The sequence below is a fragment of the Eubalaena glacialis genome, chromosome 13 (genome assembly GCF_028564815.1).
Source record: "Eubalaena glacialis isolate mEubGla1 chromosome 13, mEubGla1.1.hap2.+ XY, whole genome shotgun sequence".
NCBI lineage: Eukaryota > Metazoa > Chordata > Mammalia > Artiodactyla > Balaenidae > Eubalaena > Eubalaena glacialis.
In genome coordinates this window covers 54573526-54596162 of record NC_083728.1, presented here as the reverse complement: position 1 = coordinate 54596162, position 22637 = coordinate 54573526, and the positions used below count along the sequence as shown (strand labels likewise).

The 22637-nt window shown below is 46.0% G+C and overlaps 2 protein-coding genes across 3 annotated transcripts in view; both read left to right on the top strand.

Annotated features, from left to right (window-relative positions):
- The first annotated feature begins 16252 nt into the window (after positions 1–16252).
- LOC133103151 (protein PET117 homolog, mitochondrial) lies at positions 16253–19511 on the top strand. Its single transcript, XM_061208443.1, has 2 exons — positions 16253–16446; positions 19356–19511. The coding sequence occupies exons 1-2, from the start codon at positions 16351–16353 to the stop codon at positions 19503–19505; spliced, it is 246 nt and encodes an 81-aa protein (XP_061064426.1). The 5' UTR covers positions 16253–16350; the 3' UTR covers positions 19506–19511.
- Positions 19512–19800: 289 nt separating this feature from the next.
- Positions 19801–22637, top strand: part of KAT14 (lysine acetyltransferase 14) — a 39471-nt gene continuing 36634 nt past the window's right edge. For both annotated transcript variants that reach the window (XM_061208441.1, XM_061208440.1), the window contains exons 1-2: positions 19801–20065; positions 22319–22437. In XM_061208441.1, coding sequence (XP_061064424.1) covers positions 19807–20065; positions 22319–22437 — 378 coding nt within the window. In that variant the 5' untranslated portion in view covers positions 19801–19806. The remainder of the gene's footprint in view (positions 20066–22318; positions 22438–22637) is intronic.

Below are 22637 nucleotides of genomic sequence, written 5' to 3'. Positions count from 1 at the left end.
CTCCTCCCTGCAGGTTCTCTGAACCCAGGACAGAACAAGCTGCCAGCAGCTCCACTGAGCACTGCAATCTAAACCCAGGCAGCATTAAAAGGCAGTAGATTTCCACTTTTCTTCCAGGAATATCTGAGCCCAAAACAGACAGAGCAGGATTTACATGAAAGCGGAGTCTGTCCCCTGAAGTCACCTTCACGAGGACAGGAAGCCTTCCCGTACTCTGTAAACACCTGCCCATGGATGAGCCCAGGCCAACGCTGGACACAAGACTCCCCCCACCACCACCAGCAGGTGTTGTCCCAAGTCAATATGCAAAGGCCTCTGGGAGAGGTGGCACTCTTAGATGTTATCAGACTTTAATAATAGTAATAGAATTTCACAGAGAGCAGATTTTATAGGCGTGGGTGGGGGTGAGGCAGGGACCCTGGAGTGGAGGCTCAGCCCCGGAGGATAAGGGACTCAGAACTGGGAGCCCTGAGGGTGCCTGGTATAGACTTTAAGACTGACCACAGGGGGAGATGGAGACTCGGGGGACATTCTCTTTCTCAAAAATAAGATCACTTTGTCCTGCATTTAGCTGATTCTCTAAGGCCCATTTCCATGTGGCCTGTGGCTGCTTCCAACCTGTCCTGGCAGAGCCAAGTCACTGCCATGGAGACCGCGTGGCCTGTAGAGCCTAAGATATTTACTATCTGGCCCTTTCCAGAAAAAGTTTCCTGACCCCTCTAAACCAGTAGTTCACGAACTGGAGTGGGCATTAGAACCCCTGGCAGGCTTACCAATGCATACATTGCTGAGCCCCATCCCCGAGCCTCTGATTCATTCCATCTGGGTGGGACCCAAGAATTTGCATTTCTAACAAGCTCCCAGTGACGTGGCGGCTGCTATTCCGGGGGCCATGCTTTGAGAATCAGTGCTCTAACCTCTCATATCCACACTCAACATTTCTCTCAATGTCTTCCCACGGTTATGGCTTCAAAGGACCCAGCGTACACGGTAATTCTGACTGACTTTGGCGTATTCAGCAGTTCCACAGCTGCAGCCCCTGAACCCTAAGACCCTGCTGCCTGTGGGGATGTGAGGACAGCTGCCCTGTGAAATGTCTGGTAAGGGGCAGAGGATTAGCTGCTGTAACAAAGTGATCCCCAAATACAGCAACTTAAGTGAAAAAGAGGCTCATTTCTCCCAAGTCAACATTCCAGCTCATGCAGGATGACAGGGTGATTCTGAGTCACGTGGACATCAGAGACCTTCTTGCTTTCCATTCTGTGGCTCTGCCATCCCCTGGGTTTTTTCTTTTTTGTCTGTATGGTCAAAGGTGGATCCTTGCATCTCCACATTGAGGCACCTGAGAAAGCCACAGCATGTGGCTCATTGTAAGCTGTAGGTAGCTAGAAAGCTGCTCACATCCTTCACATCTGCCGACTTCCGACTGGCCCAGGATGAGAGACTGGGAAATGAGAGGCCGGTTAGGCTGCCCTGTATCCAGGACGACGGAGAAGAAATCAGAGAGGACAGTTAGCAGCCGTCCCAGAGCACGGCAGTATTTTCTGGATACTTAAGAAAACAAAGGTTCTCTCACGCTACGTGTCCAGGCCAGGTAGCTAGAGGCTTGTCCCAGATCAAAAGAGAAGTGCTACATTTTTCAAATCTTGCTTTTTAAAAATTTGATTGAAATACAACATACATGTAGAAAAGTGTACAAATCAAAAATGTATAGCTCAGTGAATTTTTTACAAATTGAATACATCCATGTATCCAGCTCATAGACAAGTAACAAAACATGACCAGGGCACCAGCAGCCCCCTTACACTCAGTCCTGTCAAGAGTAACCTCTATCAGCCTAAATCGTAGATTAATTTTGCCTATTTTTGAACTTTATGTGCCAAGTGTTGGTGGAAATGTGGGGAAACCAGAACCCTCGTATATTGTATACCATACTGTATGGTTTCTTCCATGTCTAATTCTTTCACTCAACATTTTGTTTGTGAGATTTATCTATGTTTTTTTCATGCAGTAAACATGCAATACATTTCTATTGTACGGGGTTTTTTTTTTTTTTTTTTGCATTGTTGTGTAATACTCTCTTGCTCAATGCTTTGTTTATCCATCCTAGCATTGATGGACACTATTTGTTTCCAGTATTTGGCTACTACCAATAGTGCTTCTATGCACATTTCTATACACGTCTCTTGGTGAATATATACTGCATTTCTCTTGGGTGTTTACCCTGGAGTGGCATTGCTGGGCCACAGGGATGGGGCAGGTACAAGCTCAGTCTTAGTATTTATTGCCAAACCGTTCTCCAAAGTGGTTGTACCAGTTCACACACCCATTAGATGTGGTTGCTCCACGTCTCACCAACACTTAGAACTTCAAACACTCATTCTGATCCAGTTGGACTTTGCTGAGAAGCAGACAGACAAACCAATTTTCATTCTCAAAAGTCATAGGATGCCTGGAGAGACACATGTGCAATGTATGATGAGTTTGACACCTCATCCAGTGCTCTCGTTCACTGGACTGGGGAGCTCAAGTGGAAAGCCCAACATATTTTATAGCCCAGATATAAAATCTGGAGACTTCATATAAAAATCTGGCTATTTTGCTTCAGGGAAAAATGGAAGATCCAGCAACTCAGGGCCCGTGTTCCTTCAAGACTGATTGGCTGGAGTTGAGTGCAGGTGGTTCCCAGACCACTGTTCCCACCGTTCCCTACCTGCCGTCACTGACCCGCGTCATTCGTTGACCTGAGCTCCCTGACCGACCGGGGTAGGTAACTGAGTTTCAACACGTGCAGGGGGCTCCCCAGCTTCCCTCCTAGCCCTGATCAAGGCATCCAACACGACCAACTAAGGCACGCCTTACCCTTCATAGGATACGAGGAATGTGTCAGAAAATTTTTCTCTGCCCGAAAACATCTCCACTATTACAACTTTTACTTTGTACTAAGAATTGCTCTCTTTTCACAGGTATATCTTAAATCGAATAAAAGCTACTGAGAATGATGAAACAATAAATTGTCCTTTTGCTGGCGAATACTTCCCGTTTCAGGTATCTTTTGCCGTGCAACAAACCATCCCCACACTTAGGGGCTTAAGACACCATTTGGCTTGAACACGATTTTGTGGGTCAGGAACTTGACGGCAGCACAGTGGGAACAGCTTGTCTGTGTTCTGTGCTATGTGGGGCTTCATCTGGAAGGGCTCAAAAAGCTGAGGTCTGGTTAGAACAGCTCAACCGGGGTCGTAAAGTCTAGGCTTCGGTCCTTGTTCTTGGCTGGGTTCCCTCCATTCTGCTCTGTGTGGCCTCTCCATGAAGTTATCTTGGGCTTCCTGACAGCATGGTAGTCTCAGGATAGCTGGACTTCTAACAGGGGGCTAGCTTCCCCCAGGCAGCAAAAGCAGAAGCTGCCTGACCTTCTTAGAACTTAGGCCTGGAATTGCATCATGTCTGCCCCATTTTATTGGTACAAGCAAGTCACAAGGTCACCCCATGTGAAAAGGGGATTTGAGGGTCTCAGTGGGAAAACTGCAAAGAATGGGTGGCCATCTTTAACCCACCCCGCCCCTTCTCCCTTCCTGCCTCTCTTTCTCTGTCCCCCCTCATCCTTCTCTGTGACTCTGCTTTTGGCACATGTGTATGGGATGTTCCAGCACTACGCTAGTTATAGAAACACAGAGATAAACACAGTCTTTGCCCTCAAGAAGCTTACAATCTAATGGACAAGATAAACCAGCAAACCGACAATTACAGTAGAGTGAAAAACGTAATGAAACATGTGCATGCAGGGTCTTTAGAAGAGAGGCCAATATATTGTTCATTTTGTAACCGCCCCACCTAGTTTAGAGTGTGGATCAGGCCCTCTAAAAACACTAACTGAATTAGTGAATGTCATTAACTAACACCTGAGCATGGATGAATTTCTTTAATCACTTCCTACAAAGAGAAAGAGCTAGATGGATGTTGCGAAGAGTTGAATGAAATTAACTGGCTAGTTATTAATTTACCTACTGATAAAAATTTCAGGATTTAAAAAAATTCAATTGTTTGGCATAAGATAGTAATTCTTGTGTGCAAAGTCTTTGAAGCAACCCAAGAACCTGAAAATTCTCAGGGGGTACTGTTTGAAAATGGAGTGAATGTTCAGAGATCATGGGGACTCATGGAGGGAAAGCAAGTAGAAGGAGGGACCCCCACGGGCAGGGGGTCCCGGAGAGTAAGTGAGATGGTCAAGGGTAACTTCATTTTTCTCATAGTTCTGCATGGAAACGTGCAGCTTAACTGGAACTTGTCACATTGATGCTTGAGAACATAAACAAACAGACAAACACTTGTTTGTTTAAGCTACTGTTTATCAGGTTTTTCTATCAGTTGTAATCAAATGTCTAGTTTTTCTAAGAAGACAGTAAAACAGAAAGCAGACCCTTTGGGGGCAGAGGACGGAGAAATAACCACTGCAAAGCTGTCTTGGGTCAGGGTCCCTAGAAGCAGAAGCAGAGCTAAAAATGGGGGGGGTTCTTGTCCATGTGCTTTATTGGGGGTGCTCAGAGGACAACCTTGGAAGGGAGTGAGGGGAGCTGGAGGAGAAGCAAACATGAATGAGGTTTCAGGTGAAGTCAGTCTCAGCCTGATCCTGTGCGGAGCGCTGAAGTATAAATTGCAACATCGGGAATCCTCGAGGCAAGGGAACCGGCCTTTTGCACCCCTGGCTGCGACCACCCCAGAGTGTATGTGTGTTTGGGGTGGAGGGGCGGTGGAGGCGGGGGGGGATGAAAACTGCGTGGCAGCTCTCATGGTCCAAGGGCAAGCCCTGGATAAAGTTGCAGGTATGAACCTTTAGCAACAGCACCTGCAGCAGCGGTGAGACAGTAACAGGGATCCCAGGAGACCCGGGCAGGGCACCAAGAGCATCTGCTACAGAAGATGACTGAATCTTTCTATGATTTAGGACAAACTGTAAAGCCTAATTTACATTCCCACCTACAAGAATGGCTAAAGCGGACAATCAGACTGAGCAGAATGTTCCCACAAGCTGGCGAAGGCAGGGAGCAACTGGAATCGCTTGCGTTGCTGGCGCCACCACTTCGGAAAAATATTTAGCTGTACCTGCTAAAGTTCAACACAGGAAGAAAATCTGATCAAGCCATTCCACTCCTGCAAATATACCCGGTAGAAGTGAGTGTTGATGTCCGTCAAAAGGCATGTAAGATTGTCAGCAAATAAAAAGGGATGTACTGTTGATGGATATCAAAGTAATTACCTGAGTGAAAGAAGCCAGTCTCCAGAGGTTCCGTACTATGTAATTCCATCTATATGACATTCTCAAATGGACACAACTATAGTGGTGGAGACTAAATCAGTGGCTGTCAGGGTTGAGAGGTGAGGGGTAGCACAGATTTCTTTGGGGTGATGGGACTGTATTGTGGTTGTATAAATCTACACACATGTTAAGATTCATAAAATGGTACAAACACACAAAAAAGTCATCAAATAAATAAACAGAATTTTTAAAAAAGATATGTAGGAGAATGTTCATAACATTCCTTATTTACGACAGCCTAAACTGGGAGCTTCCCAAGTGTCCACTCAGGAGAATGGGTGTGTAAATTGCAGTATGTTCGTACTGTGGAAAACTACTCAGCACTGAAAAAGAACTAAGTACTGGTACATGCAATGGCAAGGATGAAGCTCACAGAGTATTAAGTGAAAGAGGCAGGACCCAAAAGAGAATACATTGTAAAATTCCATTTCTATAGTGTTCAAAAAACAGGCAAGATTAATCTAAGAGGATACAAGTCATATCCTCTTGGGGCGACATAAAGAAGGCCTCTTGGGTGTTAGAAATGTGCTCTGTTCTGATCTGGGTGGTGGCTTTGCAAATGCATTCATTTGTAAAAGTTCATTAAGCTGCTAACTTAAGATGTGCACTTTTACTTGTGTAATACCCCCATGTTTTAGAATGCTTAAGATTTTAAAATTATTTTAATCTGATTTGTATAATGGTGCACAAGGAGCTAAGGTTCACCGTCAACTGTTGGTTCCTTGGAAGCAGGCTTCTTATCTTGGCTCGACAAACACAGACAGGGCACTGTGCTAGGCTCCAGGGACACGAGAGCAAAGATGAGGTCCCTGCCCTAGATCAATATTTGCTGTTGATAACAAAGGGGGTGATGATGTTTGGAATCCACCAAATTCAGGATTGCGCTTTGTCCTGCTTGGTGAAAATGCAGCTGCGTGAGAAGAACAAGTGACTGTTTTCCCCAAGAGGAAAAAGGGTTTTAAAAGGACCTATAACCCCCTCGTGGCATTGGGAGGGGATTAGACCTTCCTTACTGAAGACCGCTCCTAAAGGGAAACCTTGCCATGGACTGTGAAGAGCACAGATCAAAATTCATACCGGAGCCACCGTGAAGCAGGAGCTCTGCGTGCCATTTAGCTTCTAACAGACCTCCTGGGGACGTCTCATTCTTTCTTTTGTCCCACGTTGGTTTGATTTATGCTCTCTTTGCCTTATGTCTTCGAGTTCCTCACAAAAAGTTCCCAAATAAGAATGTAAGCCCGTTCCTTGTAACAAAAATACTAAACCTTGACTCATTTTTTTGAGGAGGCTATTTATATGTTAGGTTTGAATGATGTTCTGATACGATTTTTTAAAAATAAATTTATTTTATTTAAGTGTATGGTATTTTTATTTAATTAATTTATTTTTATTTTTAAAAATGTATTTATTTAATTTATTTTATTTTTGGCTGCGTTGGGTCTTCGTTGCTACACACGGGCTTTCTCTAGTTGCGGAGAGCGGGGGCTACTCTTCGTCGCGGTGCGCGGGCTTCTCATTGCGGTGGCTTCTCTTTGTTGTGGAGCACGGGCTCTAGGCGCATAGGCTTCAGTAGTTGTGGCACGTGAGCTCAGTAGTTGTGGCTTGCGGGCTCTAGAGCACAGGCTCAGTAGTTGTAGCGCACAGGCTTAGTTGCTCCACGGCTTGTGGGATCTTCCCGGACCAGGGGTCGAACCCGTGTCCCCTGCATTGGCAGGCGGATTCTTAACCACTGCACCACCAGGGAAGCCCTGATATGACTTTTATACTTATCTTTTTCCAAGTTCCCAAATACTATCAGCCTATCCTTAAAATGCAAAACAACAACAAAACAAAAAAACAACAAAAACCCATTCCAAACAGAAAGAAACTGAGACAACTGTCATGTTTTTAACGATTTTAAAAGTACAATGATTATGAAATTGGTTACTATTGGAAAAGGATAGGCGTTGCATACGTTTTCCTAATATTAACTTGTTTATTCCACAAAGATCTGTTCATCATCTTTTTCACTTTAGCTCACTTTTACTGACCATGCGGGAAGCCCTGTAATAGATAACGTGCTGTCAGAGACAAATAATACACAGCTTTCACTTCCAGTAGTCTAAAATACAACAGAAGGGACTTCCCTGGTGGCACAGTGGTTAAGAATCCGCCTGCCAATGCAGGAGACACGGGTTCGAGCCCTGGTCCGGGAAGATCCCACATGCCACAGAGCAACTAAGCCCATGCACCACAACTACTGAACCTGCGCTGTAGAGCCTGTGAGCTACAACTCCTGAGCCCATGTGCTGCAACTACTGAAGCCTGCACGCCTAGAGCCCATGCTCTGCAACAAGAGGAGCCACCGCAATGAGAAGCCCGTGCACCGCGACGAAGAGTAGCCCCCGCCCCCCACAACTAGAGAAAACCTGCGCACAGCAACGAAGACCCAATGCAGCAAAAAATAAATAAATAAATAAATAAATAAATAAATATTAAAAAAAAGGTGGTCACAGGTGCCAATTCGGCCGATGACCTCCACCTTCTTCCTAAACAAACCGTCGCCTCTCTGCCTCCTTTCTTCCTCAGCCCTGCCCACAAAACCTTCTCATTCATTGCCTCATGCCTCCACCCTCACCTGCACATTCGTGCCCACCATCTGTTTCACTTTAAACCCAAGCCTCCCTATTAATACCTCCCACTAGAGTAGGTGAGTAATATTCCCTAAGACAGAAGTGACTTGGAAACCCAGCACTCCCCCAGTAGCTGCAGGGACCTGGCCCCGATTCAAGCCCACACAACAGAAGCCAAATTACACACTCAGTGGTGAAAGCATTTTTTCAAATCCCGCCCTTGTGTGAGTGCAGGTGGAACAAGCACTGGGTGACCACATTCTTCAAACACAGGGAGATGACTGTACCCCCTGCCACTTAGTCTCCATTGCGTGGCTCTTCTCCAAGCCGCTGGTCTCCAACTGTCCTTCTTTTTGATGTTTCTTCTTACTTTGCAGAGACTGCAGGGGAGTGCAGAGGGTAGTATGCTATTCTAAAGAGTTTGGGGCTTTATCCTATAGGAATGGGGAGCCACTGAGAGGTTTTTAAGAAGGTCAGAGTCATATTATTTTCTTAGAAAATAAGTTCAATCTGATGGCATTGGTTAGGTCTCCCAGTGGTTTTACTTAGCAAGAAGTATCACGCAAGCAATCAATTTCAAAGGGACTTCAAGGTTTGAAAACAACTCAGCAAGGGTGCGGGAGCCTGCAGCTCCCGGGCTTCCAGAGCACCTGAGCTCCTGAGGTTTGCATGTCACCACCAGCCTCTTCAGCTCTAATCAGAGCTGACTTTAAAGGGACAGAAGCTGTGAATGGAGCACCGCTGTCCCCTCCAGGAGAGCAGTGGTCACTCTGGGCACATCTGGGTCACTCCAAAGCTGAAAAGGGCAGGAGCTGACGTGATCACTAGACAACCAGGATACTAGAATAAGGGCAGATACACAAGGTTCTGAAGTTCTGCCTACGAAGCAAATTGTGTTAAATTAGCCATGCTTCCTAATCTTTGTCCCATCCTGATAAACATTTAAAAAAAGGATATTTGTGCATCTCACTGGAATCAACTTGAGGGAGCTTAGATAATTCTAAATGGAGCTTTGTGAATAATAATTACTTACATTTTCTTTACATGATATAAAAAATAAAAACAAAAATCTATGATACTATAAATTATAGGAAAAAGAACAAAAACAAAGTATTGGGTAGATTTAAATTGATAACAATTCTGTGATTTTTTTAAAAAATGAAAAACTAGAGCATGCTTCCTTGCATCTAACTTTTTTATATTAAGTTTTATGTTTAAAATGTCTGCACACAATTCCCAATTCAGACATTTTAAATGATAATCTCTTCAATTTTTTTAAGCATAGTTAATTTACAATGTTGTGTTAGTTTCAAGTATATAACAAAGTGATTCAGTTATACATATATAGCTATACAGTAGGTCCTTCTTCTTTACCTATTTTATATCATACATAGTGTATAGTACTGCGCACATGTTAATCCCAAACTCCTAATTTATCTCCCCCACCCCATCCCTTTTGGTAACGATAAGTTTGTTTTCTATGTCTGTGAGTTTATTTCTGTTTTGCAAGTAAGTTCATTTGTATCATTTTAAAAAATTCCACATATAAGTGATATCATATATTTGTCTTTATCTGACTTACTTAATACGATATCTTCAATCCTTGATAGTCATCATGGAGAAAAAACTTTCTTAGTGCAAGAAGTGGTGATAAAATGTGAAGGCATTTTTTTTTTCAGTTCATAATTTTATGTAAGATTTTGTATAGCAGTAGGTCATGCATATAGGTATGAGCACAGAATCCATGTACCACTTGATTAATCTTCACAGATACCTAGTAGCAGCACCCAGATCAGGAAACAGAATGACATCAGCATCCCAGAAGCCCCATTCACACTTCATTCTCCCAGTAAATACTCTCCCGCCATGCCCCCCCCGCCCCCCCACCCCCGCAAGGTAACCACCGTGCTGACTTCTGCAAGTGGGATTTATACAGATATGCTTGCAAGTGTGTTCGGGTGCACACACGTAGCAGTTCTGCAGGGCCTCCATCTGTGGCTGAAGTTTCTGGGTCACCAGGTTCGCACCTGTTCAGCTCCAGCACATTCAGCTGAAGTGGTTCCAACAGACACTCCCACCAGGAGTACAGAGAGTTCCACCTGTTCTGTGTCTTTGCCAACATGTGATATCGTCAGTTAAAGCCATTATTTTTTAGCAATGATTCATACATTCACAGCAGTCAAAGTTACATTTAAAGGATTAACAGCTCTTTACTTCCATTAACAACCAGTAATGTTGACGTTTTTCTCTGACTATGTGACTGGATTTTGAATCCAAAAGAACTCAGCCACACCAAGTATTTTGAAACCCTGAAACTCTAATGCACAGTTTGGGCAAGCAGGGCGAGAGCGCTCCCGCTGCCGCCAGCTGGGATGTCACCGAAATGCCCTGAGAGCTGCAAATGAACAGACTTCTCCTGAGGATGCGAAGACAAGGATTCCCCTCCCCCCAGGCCGACGGGGTCCCCATCTCACTACTCCCGGGGGACCACTGAAGGCTCACTGGCCGGGGCGCGGCAGGCATCACCGCCCCGCACCTGGCTTGGTGCAGTCACGCTGCTAATTCCTCCTCTCAACCAGCAAGCCCAGGAGGTAGCAAGCATATCATCATCCCCACAGTACAGAGGGGGAAACCGAGGCCCCAAGAGGTCAGGGACTGTCCCCATTGAAGCCAGAAGCCCTTTGTTGCTGTAGAGCTTCGCTCACAGATGCCACCTTCCGAGAACAACATCCCGCTGGAGGGCTGCAGGCTCCTACAAAGGGAGGAATGGGAGACCTGAAAACTGAACCCCAGAGGCCCATGTCAACAGGGCACAGAAGTCAGGTGAACATCCCAAGAGGCCAATGCTATGACCTCAGGACCTACAGATCACCTGTGTGTCCATTCTTAGCGGCCTCCCTTTCTTTCCATTCCTCCCTTTCTTTAAGGAGCTGAAGTATGGAATTGGAAGATTCTACATATACACATTTTCCCTATCACCCGAAGATATATGTTCTCTGTTTTAAACTTTTAAACCAGGTGAGTTTAATCTTTTATGTCTTTTGAAAACAAAACAAAAAACCAATTAGGTCGCTCTGTAACTTTCAGGCTGTGGACCCTGGGCAAGTTACCTACTGCTCTGTGCCTCAGTTGCCTCATCTGTAAAATGGGAATAATAATAGCACATACTGTGAAGATGAAATAAGTTGATACATATAAAGGGCTTTATGTTTTTTCACCTTCTTTTAACAGCTTTATTGAAATAGTAATTAACATACCTTGAAGTTTACCCTTTTAAAAAGTGTACAATTCAGTGGTTTAGTAGATTTACAGAGTTGTGAACCCATCACCATGATCTAATTCTAGAACATTTCATCTCCCCAAAAAGAACTCATTAGCAGTCACTCCCCACCTTCCAACACCCCCTGCCCTTGGCAACCAGTAATCTACTTTCTGTTTCTATGGATTTGCCTATTCTGGACATTTTATATAAATGGGATCATACAATACCTGGTCTTTTGTGACTAGCTTCTTTTACTTAGCATAATGTGTTTAAGACATCAATATTCATCTGTGTTGTATTGGGTGTCAATGCTACATTTCTCTCTTTTTTGAGTGTGTATATGTGCGTGTATGTACATAATTTATTTTTCTTCTTGGTCCTTAAAATTTTTTCTAAAATTTCTTTTTTCTCCAACTTTATTGAGGTATACTTACAAATAAAAGTTGTACATGCTTAAGGTGTACACTGTGATGATTTGATATACATTGTGAAATGATTACTACAATCAAGGTAATTAGCACATCCATCACTTCACATAGTTAAACTTTTTTGTGTGTGGTGAGAATACTTAAGATCTACTCTCCTAGCAAATTTCCAGTATACAAGTATTAACTATAGTCACCACTGTGTACATTAGATCCCCAGAATTTATTTATCTTATAATTGAAATGGTCAACAGGCACACGAAAAGGTACTCAACATCAGTAATCATCAGGGAAATGCAAATCAAAACCACAATGAGATATCACAGACACCTGTTAGAATGGCTATTATCAAAAAGATATGAGAATTCCCTGGCGGTCCAGTGGTTAAGACTCCACACTTTCAATGCTGGGGCCCGGGGTTCAATCCCTGGTTGGGGAACTATGATCCCTGCAAGCTGAGTGGCTCAGCCAAGAAAAACAAAAACAAAAAACCAAAAAGATAAAAGATAACAAACGTTAGTGAGGATGTGGAGAAAGGGAACCCTTGTGCACTGATTGGTAGGAAAGTAAGTTGGTACAGCCATTGTGGAAAATAGTATGGAGGTTCCTCAAAAAATTAAATAGAACTACTGTATGATCCAGCAATCCCACGGTTGGGTATATATCCAAAGAAAATGAAATCAGGATCTCGAAGAGTATCTGCATCCCCACATTCATTGAAGCATTATTCAAAATAGCCAAGATATGAAAACAACCTAAGTATCCACTGACAGATGAATGGATAAAGAAGGTGTGGGATATGTATACAACGAGACATTATTCAACCATAAAAAAGAAGGAAATCCGGGAGGACATTTTATTATGCTAAGTGAAATAAGCTGGACACAGAAAGACACTATGCTCTCACTTACATGTGGAATCTAAAAATGTCAAAGTCACAGAAGCAGAGAGTGGAATGGTGGTTGCTAGGGGCTGGGCGGTGGGGGAAGTGGGGAGATGCTGGTCCAAGGATAAACAGCTTTAAAATGTGCATGGTGCCTGAACGTGCTGAGGGTTTGCACATCATGATGTGACTTTTTTTACCCTCCTTGTGGGTGCGTGGGAGGTACCCTATAGTAGAAGGTACTATAGTAGAAGCTCTGCCTGTACTTACTTCTGTGATTACTTCAGGACCACCTCTCACCCAGAGTCTCCAGTGGTTAAGCAGGACTTTTCCATTGAGTAGGCATTAGTGATGATTTACCACAGAGAGGAAGGGAGTGAAGAACTCAAGACAAGCTGGCACCTGGCTCCCAGAGTGCTGGAAGGTCCTGACAGAGATCTGGGTCTTGAACCTTCTCCTGTGTCAGGTGATGCTGACTCTGGAGCAGTAGATCCACACCCGCACTTAACTTTGGGGAACAGATAATTGCTGTCTTAGTCAGGCTGGGCTGCTATAACAGAAATACCATAGACTGGGTGGCTTAAACAACAGACATTTATTTCTCACAGTTTCGGAGGCTGGGAAGTCTGAATCAGGGTGCCTGCCTGGTCAGGTTCTAGTGAGGGCCTGTTCCTGGTTTGCAGGTGCCATCTGTTTGTGTGTCTAGTCTCTTTTCCTTCTTATAAGGACACTAAGCCCCTCATGGGGGCCCCACCCTCATGACTTCATCTAAACCTAATTGCCTTCTAAAGGTGCCACCTCTTAATAGCATCCCATTGGGGATTATGATTTCAACATAAGAATTTGAGGGAGACACAAACACGCAGAACGTAAGAACTGCTACTTGACTGATAACAGTCAGCTGTCTCCCTGTCTTTTTAATTGTGATTATTTGATACCAGTCTGTCTTCCTTCCAGGCGTTCAGCTGCGTGAGGGATGGGGGCTGCCTTGAATCTACTGCTCCTGGTACTTTCAATCAGAGTCTGTTGGGAAAAAAAATGAGCCAACCAGCAAGTCTGGACTTTCCTTTTTGAAAATGTATTCATTGGTAGAAACTCTTCAAGTTGTCTCAGAAAACTGTTTTTATTCAAACATACTGGACACACTTAAAAATATACTCAGACTAGATGGAAATTGTTTAATGAAAAAAAATATTTGGTTTCAATGTTTGATGATGTGCAGTCACTCTCACAACTCTGTAATTTATGTGACAATGATCACAGAAAACATCCTGCTTAGGTTTATAAATAGTTAAACAGATAATCCATTTCTGAATTTGACACTGTTAACACATAAAGGATTTTTTTTTTTTGGGTGGCGACCGGCAGCTTGCAGGATTTTAGTTCCCCATCCAGGGACTGAATCTGGGCCCTGGCAGTGAAAACGCAAATCCTAACCACTGGGCCGCCAGAGAATTCCCCATAAGGGATTTTATTTTATTTTATTTATTTATTTATTTTTAAAATATTAATATATATTTACTATTTTTTATTTTTATTTATTTATTTATTTACTTTTGGCTGTGTTGGGTCTTCGTTTCTGTGCCAGGGCTTTCTCTAGTTGCGGCGAGCAGGGGCCACTCTTCATCGCGGTGCGCGGGCCTCTCACTGTCGCGGCCTCTCTTGTTGCGGAGCACAAGCTCCAGATGCGCAGGCTCAGTAGTTGTGGCTCACGGGCCTAGTTGCTCCGCGGCATGTGGGATCTTCCCAGACCAGGGCTCGAACCCGTGTCCCCTGCATTGGCAGGCAGATTCTCAACCACTGCGCCACCAGGGAAGCCCTATTTTATTTTTTAAATTTTATTTTATTTGGCTGTATTGGGTTTTAGTTGCGGCATGCAGGATCTTTGTTGTGGCATGAGGGATCTTTTGTTGCGGCGCACGGACTTCTCTCTAGTTGTGGTGTGTGGGCTCCGGAGTGCACAGGTGGGCTTCTCTCTAGTTGTGGCACACAGGCTCAGTAGTTGCAGCGCACAGGCTTAGTTGCCCCATGGCAAGTGGGATCTTAGTTCCCCGACCAGGGATACGAACCCATGCCCCCTGAGTTGGAAGGCGGATTCTTAACCACTGGACCACCAGGGAAGTCCCCCCATAAGGGATTTAAAAAAGTAGAATAACAATACATTTCAAGAAAACAAGTTGAAACATCAGTCATGATAGAATGAAAGGCCATCTCACTCTGACATACATTCTAAAGACATGCAGCTTTATTGAAGATGCACTGAGTTAGGGGAAAAAAATATCTGGAATCTACCACAAGTAAAAAGCAGTCTAATATAGATTTTTTTGTCTTTAGAGAAACACCCAAATATGTCCTGAATTAAATTGCTTCTAACTCCAAGGTCAGTGCAGGGACCCCGTTCTCCAATTCAATGGTACTTCCTCCTCTGCTGAGAAAAATGCTGCAGACAAAATGACATTTGAAAAGGGTATTTGCATTTTTTGAATTTATTTTTATCTTATTACATTTCTTTTTAAAATTAATTAATTAATTAATTTATCCATTTATTTTTGGCCGTGTTGGGTCTTCGTTGCTGTGCACGGGCTTTCTCTAGTTGCGTGAGCGGGCTTCTCATTGTTGTGGCTTACTCCTGTTGCAGAGCACGGGCTCTAGGCGCACAGGCATCAGTAGTTGCGGCACGTGAGCTCAGTAGTTGTGGCTCGCGAGCTCTAGAGCTCAGGCTCAGTAGTGGCGCACGCGCTTAGCTGCTCTGTGGCATGTGGGATCTTCCCGGGCCAGGGCACGAACCCGTGTCCCTTGCATTGGCAGGCGGATTCTTAACCACTGCGCCACCAGGGAAGCCCTTATTACATTTCTTGAGAGCAACATAAACCTCAGTCCATTGAGGCTCGCACAACAGACGCTGGAACAGCAAGGCACTACAGAGATCAATGTCGAAGAAGCCCTGGGGTGAGGCTAACGGAGACTCAGCCCAAATCAACAGCGTCCACAGTTGCTTGCCCAGGAGGAAGTTTGTCCTTTGGGAATTCTAGTGGGAAAGAATGACTTGATGATAATGCCTTTTCACTGGAAAGCCCGACCTCTGTGTGCGTCTTGCACAGTACCTTCTGTGGCGGTTCTCGACGCTCTGCTTCGCTCGATCATTTCGGGCATCTGAGGGCGGGAACTAGGTGTAGAAGGGATGCCTCAAGGATTACCTGGGCGACAAGGGGACAGCGCCTTTCGTGCCAGCAGGCGAAGACGTGCCGCTGCCCAGAGAGCTTGCTCTGTAGCCAGAAGGCTTTTTGATGTCAAGAAACACCAGACCTGACCCGCCACCCCACAGCGTCAAGGTGAAAGCAGGTGACCGTGTCTACAGCATCTAACGAGAAAAACTCCAACTCCTGGCACCTCCCCGCCAAAGGGGCAACGAGGGCTGCGAGGCAGCCCCGCGCTCCGAAGGGAGGCGCGCGGTCGAGGGTCCGCAAGGTACCGGGTCCGGCATCCCGCCCCCCGGACTCTCCCGCCGCTGGGGGCGAGGGATGAACTGAGAGGGCTCAGGCCTGGAACCCAGCCCTGGGTGGTGCTGGGGCCAGCTGTGGGCCGGGGCTCTTGGGAGTGTTATTACCCGCCCGCCCGCAGGGCAGGGAGGGGATGCCTGCTGTTCCGAGGCCCTACCGGAAGCCGCGCCTTCCGCTGAGCCGGGGCGTCGCTCGGCGCTCGGCTCTCGGCTCTCGACTGCTCGCGCCTGGCGGCAGCTAGGGCTCTGCGTTCGAGGGGTCGAGCCTGGCCCGCCCCGGTAACGGCGCGCGCTCGGCGGCGGCCCCGGGCCTCGGGCACTGGGAGCTGAGGCCGCGGCGGCGGGCGCGGGGATGTCGGGGAGGTCGAAGGTGGTGCTGGGCCTCTCGGTGGTGCTGACGGCGGCCACCGTGGCGGGCGTGCATATGAAGCAGCGGCAGGACCAGCAGGTCGGTGTCACGTGCCCGCACCTTCTGGCCCGCGCGGCGGCGGAGGCCTGGGGCCTGGGGTCCGGCTCCGCGTGGCGCCGCTTCCTCGTCGCCTTTCCTTTCTCCCCTCCCCCCTCCTCCGAGGTGGGGAGACCGCTCCCTGGGGCGTCCGGGAAGTGGGGGCGGTAGTGCCCGGTGCTCTGGGCCGGCCCCGCCGCCGCCCCGCGGGTGTCGAAGCGCTGGTGACGCTTTCCCCGCCTCTCGCCTTCGGGAATTGGGAGAGATACTCGTGTGGGGTGGGGTTTTCCTTCTTAAGGAACAGTTTGCTATGAAAACTAGATTCTGGGGACTATAGAGATAGCGGCCTCCAATTTTTCTCTTTCCGGTGGTTTTATGTGCGGAAACATCCTTGACTTGACCGCTCAGGGGCCTGTCCGTCTTGCTGTGTCTTCCAGTCCTATTTTCTTCCTTTTCCCATCTGCGGACGTTACTGCCGGGCCCCAGTGTGCCCCGCTCCGCCCCGGGCGCGTCGGGAAACAGAGATGAAGACGCGCAGCTGCTCCGGGGACGGACGGCCGAGCGCGAGCGGGGGTAGCCGGGGGCGGGGTGTGTGTGTGGGGGGAGGGGTGCGGTGGAGCCCCGTTGGCCCGGGGTGGACGCAGGCCGCTGGGTGAGTCACTGTAAACAGGCTTGTCTGCGTGGGACCGCGCCGGGTGCTCGGGGTGCAGAGATGCAGCAGGTGAGGCCTTCGTTCCGTGTTCACACTCGGGAAGTCAGAGGAAGCCTGTGATGATTCAGGAATTTAGGGGAGGGAATGAAATGATTAATGGTGACAGGGCGCGGAAGAGATTAGAGATTGGGATTAACGTAGTGGTTCTAAGGGGTTAGCTTTTGAAACAGAAGCGGGAGATTTTCTCCTCTAAGAAGGAAAAGATGGTGACTGGAGAAAATTTGAGATAGGGTAGAGGATGCTATGTCAGATGTAGTTCTGAGGTCAGCGAGCAGGGATTTTCCGAGTATGGAGTACGGCTGGGTGAAAGCTTGGTTCTGACCTCCAGCTACACGTGCGATTGTTCCTGGAAGTTTTTACCAGGTAGCAGCCTGGGCCCTGCTCCTGACCTATTGAATCAGAATCTCTTGGGGATGCGGATCCCACTTAGGTACGTTTTAAAAGCGACACAGAGATTCTAACTTGCGGCCGGGGTTGAGAACCACTGTCAGAATGGGACAAGTGTAAGGTTTAGGTATTTGGAAGTTAGAGGTTGAGATTGACCGGAATAACCTGTGTTTGTTTTACGTCCAGTCATTCATTGCGGGGTTACTTTCTAGCAGCGGGAAAGAGGACAAATGTTTGACACAGCGGGTGTGTTGGAAGGTTCAAGGAAGCAAGAAATAAAACAATGACTGTTGTCCCCCATTATTTCCTGACTGCCTGCCACATACCAGGCGCTGTACTAAGCACTTTACATGCATCGTCCTCGATCCTCACAGGAACCCAGCAAAACCAGCAGTGCGTACTACACGAGGAGCCGCGTTCTAGGTGTTAGAGTTGTGATGGTGAAGAGGTCTCGGTGTTTAGTAAGGTAGTCCAGTGGAAGTCGCAGGAGGCATGTGCGAGGCAGTCGGCACAGACTTTGAAACCCGGAGGAAACTAGCGAATGCTGGATGGAGAACAAGGTCCCAAGCCGAGTGCTAAAGTCCCTGAGAAAGGAGGGGAGGACCTCAGAACAGGTGTGGACGGTGTGGGCTTCTGGGCTTGGGTGGGGTGTATAGGTGCGTCCTGATGGAAGAAGCACAGGAGAGGATGAGCTGGGGAGGGAGGAGTGGAATGAGAGCCTCCGATTCTGCCTGGAGATCTTGCCAGGGGCACAGGGTTCAGGACAGTTGGTTTTCAGTTGTGTTATCAGTCCCAGGACTCTTAAATTTCCCAGCTCCCCCATAATGGGGACTGAAGCCCTAGGCCTGGAGGAGGGCCAGCAAGTAGGTACTTGGTGAGTTGTTAAAATAGACATAATAGTAATTTAAAAAAACCCTACCCAGGCCCCAGGCCCTAGGCCCTGCCCCCATTATTCTGCCTCACAAGGCCACTGTTAAGTTATTAGAGTATTTTATGACCTGTAAAGTGTAAGTTATTAGTAATGACTGGATTGATGCTTTAGAAAGTCTCATCTTAGATGCCAGGTCCATATTCTAGAATTTTCTACCTGTCTTTAGTGTTTATCAAAGTAACGACCATCAATGGGCCTTTATTTTTTCCTCTGCTGGTAGCGTTCTTTTTCCCCGTCTTTCCCCATTATGTAATTGTAATTTTTACCTTTTCTCTGTATATAATAGAAGAAGCCGAGTTCTTTACTTTCTTGCATCCTTAAAGTTTGTTCAAATTTTAGTAATTTTCTTTCTTGGATGTTTATTATTCAGTTAAGACAATTGCTAACAGGAATGTAGTTCACAGTTACTCAAGTAACTCTCATCAAGTTGTTCTTTCTCTTTTTTGGCTGAGCCGCTGCTTGCAGGATCTTAGTTCCTTGACCAGGGATAGTATCCGTGCCCCTTGCAGTGGAAGTGCGGAGTCCTAACCACTGGACCGCCAGGGAAGTCCCTCATCACGTTTTTAAAGCATCATATACTAACTAAACTTTTAAAATTCAGCATAGTGGCAGTTTTTCTGTTTTAATTGTTACTTCCCATTTTTATATTAAATGATGCAAAATTTCTTAAAGTATGATAAGAGGTCTGTAATAATATTATCACGCTACCAAGTTAATTTGATGGTTTATTACATTTACACAGAAAGTTAAAATAGTAATTGAGTACTTGGAATCTAAAAGTTTTAAGTGTATTTTGGTAACACTGATTTTTGGATTTGAATGACACAAGGATGGGAACCACCTGTTCCGAGTTTCACTAAAATCTGTTTCTTACGTTTTTAGAGGCTTCGTGACGGAGTGATCAGAGACATTGAGAGGCAAAATCGGAAAAAAGAAAATATTCGTCTTTTGGGAGAACAGATTCTTCTGACTGAGCAACTTGAAGCAGAAAGAGAGAAGATGGTGTTGGCAAAAGGATCTCAAAAAACGTGACTTGAAATGCGTGTGAGATATTGATGGAACAGACAGCGTTAAGTGTGTGTGAGTGAGTGTTGATGGAGAACAGCTTAGTGAGATCTTCAGCCTTTTTGTGGTCACCGTCCTTTTAAACTTGATCAGAAAAAGGACGATGGATCGTATATTCTAAATAATTGCTTTAAGTGCCCCTTGTGTCTGAGTAGAGTCAGGCAGACGCTCTTCTGAGAGTTTGTGTGGTCAGCAAGGAGCCCCTTCAAGCTTAGTGTCCAGAGACTGAGATTGTTCCCGAGAGCACTGAACCTGCAAGCCGGGAGGGATGGAGAGTAACATCCATCTGAGCAGTTTGATCAGTCGGCACGACGATGAAGCTACAAGAACGTCCACCTCGGAGGGGCTGGAGGAGGGGGAGGTGGAGGGGGAGACTCTGCTGATCGTCGAGTCAGAGGACCAGGCGTCCGTGGACTTGTCTCACGACCAGAGCGGGGACTCCCTAAACAGTGATGAAGGGGACGTGTCGTGGATGGAGGAGCAGCTGTCCTACTTCTGCGACAAGTGCCAGAAGTGGATCCCAGCCAGTAAGAGCTTCTCCTTTCCTTTGCTTTGTCAATTCCTGCGGGGTTTGTTTTTCTAACCTGTGAAAGAAACATGAATGTGAAAGAGACCCAAATAAAAAGATAACTCTTATATTTATTATTAGTGTAGTTGATTAACTGCAAATTTATATAAAACATAGACACATTTGTACTAATATATATTACTGCCAACCTCTATCACGTTGTTAAATTAACATTCTCGATTGTAACCCAATAAAAATTAGAAAATTGGAAATTCTGTGTTACTTAAAGAATTAGCCACATTTTTCTATCAGGGTCACATTATTGTGGTTTTGGGGCCAAATTCTAGGTCCAGTGTAGAGCTAAACTTCAGACTCATAAACATAACTCTGGTAGTGTTTAACTTACATGGAAAACAACTGCTATAGTATGTTGATATAAAGTCGGAATTAGGAGATTAAATATGTATTATGCATTTTTCTAGGGCCATTCGTGTTTTCTCCTTGCTGGCCTCCTTGATCTGCTGGCAGTAGATACACGCGATAAGGTGCTTTGCCAGGCATCAGGGCTCTTAACCAAAACAGGATGTTTCCATTAGGCACAGAGTAGTAAAGACATATGTACTAGAGGAATACTCTGTGTAATAGAATTTGTAACTAGGTCAGAGAAATTTATATATGTGTGTGTGTATATATATTGTTGTGAACTGGGTCATTTTCTGGTATGTGGAGGTGTTTTTAAGGTGGTTTCAACTCTTCGGATTCATAGTTTTTATTAATAAATTAACACCATTTTCATAGAAAGCAAACCTAAAATTTATTATAAGTTAGCTAGTTTTTGCTTTCGAGCTGTCTCTGCTTATAGATTCAGGGTTCTGCCTGAAAGCCTGGGTGGTTTTCCCCCATCCTCACAGCCTGCGCTGTAAATGCCCTGCCTCCTGGGGCCCCTGCTAACTGCTCCAGCCTCTCTCCTTTGTGCCCTCCTGTCCCCACATGGATACAGAGCTTTGCATTTAGGGTGAGCTTTTCCTTCTCCACAAGCAGTTCATTCTTTTTTTTTTTTATAAATTTATTTTATTTATTTATTTTTGGCTGTGTTGGGTCTTTGTTGCTGCACGCTGGCTTTCTCTAGTTGCGGTGAGTGGGGGCTACTCTTCATTGCAGTGCGAGAGCTTCTCATTGCGGTGGCTTCTCTTGTTGTGGAGCACGGGCTCTAGGCACATGGGTTTCAGTAGTTGCAGCACGCGGGCTCAGTAGTTTTGGCTCACGGGCTCTAGAGCGCAGGCTCAGTAGTTGTGGCGCACGGGCTTAGTTGCTCCACGGCATGTGGGATCTTCCCAGACCAGGGCTGGAACCCGTGTCCCCTGCATTGGCAGGCGGATTCTTAACCACCGCACCACCAGGGAAGCCCAAGCAGTTCTTTCTTATCCCTAGGACTTTGTGCATGTAAATTTCCTCTGTGGAACATTTGTCTCTACAGCCTCTATACTCCCCGCCCCACACACAAACACCTCTTTTCACCTGCCAATTCTAGCCATCCTTCAGGCCCCCGTCCACCCCACTTTTTCTAGTGCTCATGTCTTCCTCATGTGGGTGGGCACCTCTTTTATGTGCTCTCACGTTGCCCCACGGCGGCCATCACATCCCACTCCAGGGTTTCCACGTCTCCCAGAGCATCAGCGTCACCTGGGGAACTTCAGAAAATGCCCTGCTTCCAGAGGTTGATTTATTTTGCGGGGGATAGACCCGGGCATATTTAAAACACAAAACTTCCTGGGTGGTTCTGATGCACAGTCAGGATGGAGAGCCTCTGTGCTGCTGTGATTACCTACTCTCTCCTCTGTAGCCCTCACTGCATCTGTAAGCCTCTGAGAGCCAGCACCGCGTCTGTCTCAGGTGTTGTGTTCCTGGTTCCTAGCCCAGTGGCACAGTGGGAGCTCAGATGTTTTCTTGGAAGAATGTGTGAGGAGACCTCCTGTAGGAGTCGGGAATGTTAACATTTCGAACAGCCAGTGAGAACAATCCTACCTGCCTTTCCAGTGTCTTTCTTCTGAAAGTCCGGGAACCACAGATCTATCTTAGTGGGCATGCACTTGATGTTAGACGAATAAAAACCTTCTCTACTCCCTTCCCCATCCCGCCCTCACGGGCTGGCTGAAAGAAAAGGAAAAACACAGCCTGGGAAACTTGGGAAATGGCTGGTAGATTGATTAAAATTTTGGGTTACCTCTGTTCTAGATACACCTGTGACGTGCCTTTTTTGTTTTCCTCCTAGGTCAGCTGAGGGAACAGCTCAGTTACCTTAAGGGCGATAATTTTTTTAGGTTTACTTGTTCCGATTGCTCTGAAGATGGCAAGGAGCAGTGTGAGCGGCTGAAGCTGACGTGGCAGCAGGTGAGTTAAAGCTCTTTCTCTAGAATTCATGGGGTTGGTCCCCCCCCACCACGAAATTTATTGGAATAAGTAACTAGGGAATGAGGAACCTACATATGAGCTTCTGAGTTGTTTTGAGGATCACTTTATTTCACAATGAAAATCATAATGTATGGAGAAAAGAGTTCTTAGTGAAAATACTCACTGCCAATTTAGTGAAT

Bases quoted from the DNA above. Each gene is read 5' to 3' on its own strand.
- LOC133103151 (XM_061208443.1), top strand. From the start codon at position 16,351: ATGTCGGGGAGGTCGAAGGTGGTGCTGGGCCTCTCGGTGGTGCTGACG. The intron at 16,447-19,355 runs GTCGGTGTCACG...TTACGTTTTTAG, and splicing joins AGCAGCGGCAGGACCAGCAG to AGGCTTCGTGACGGAGTGAT.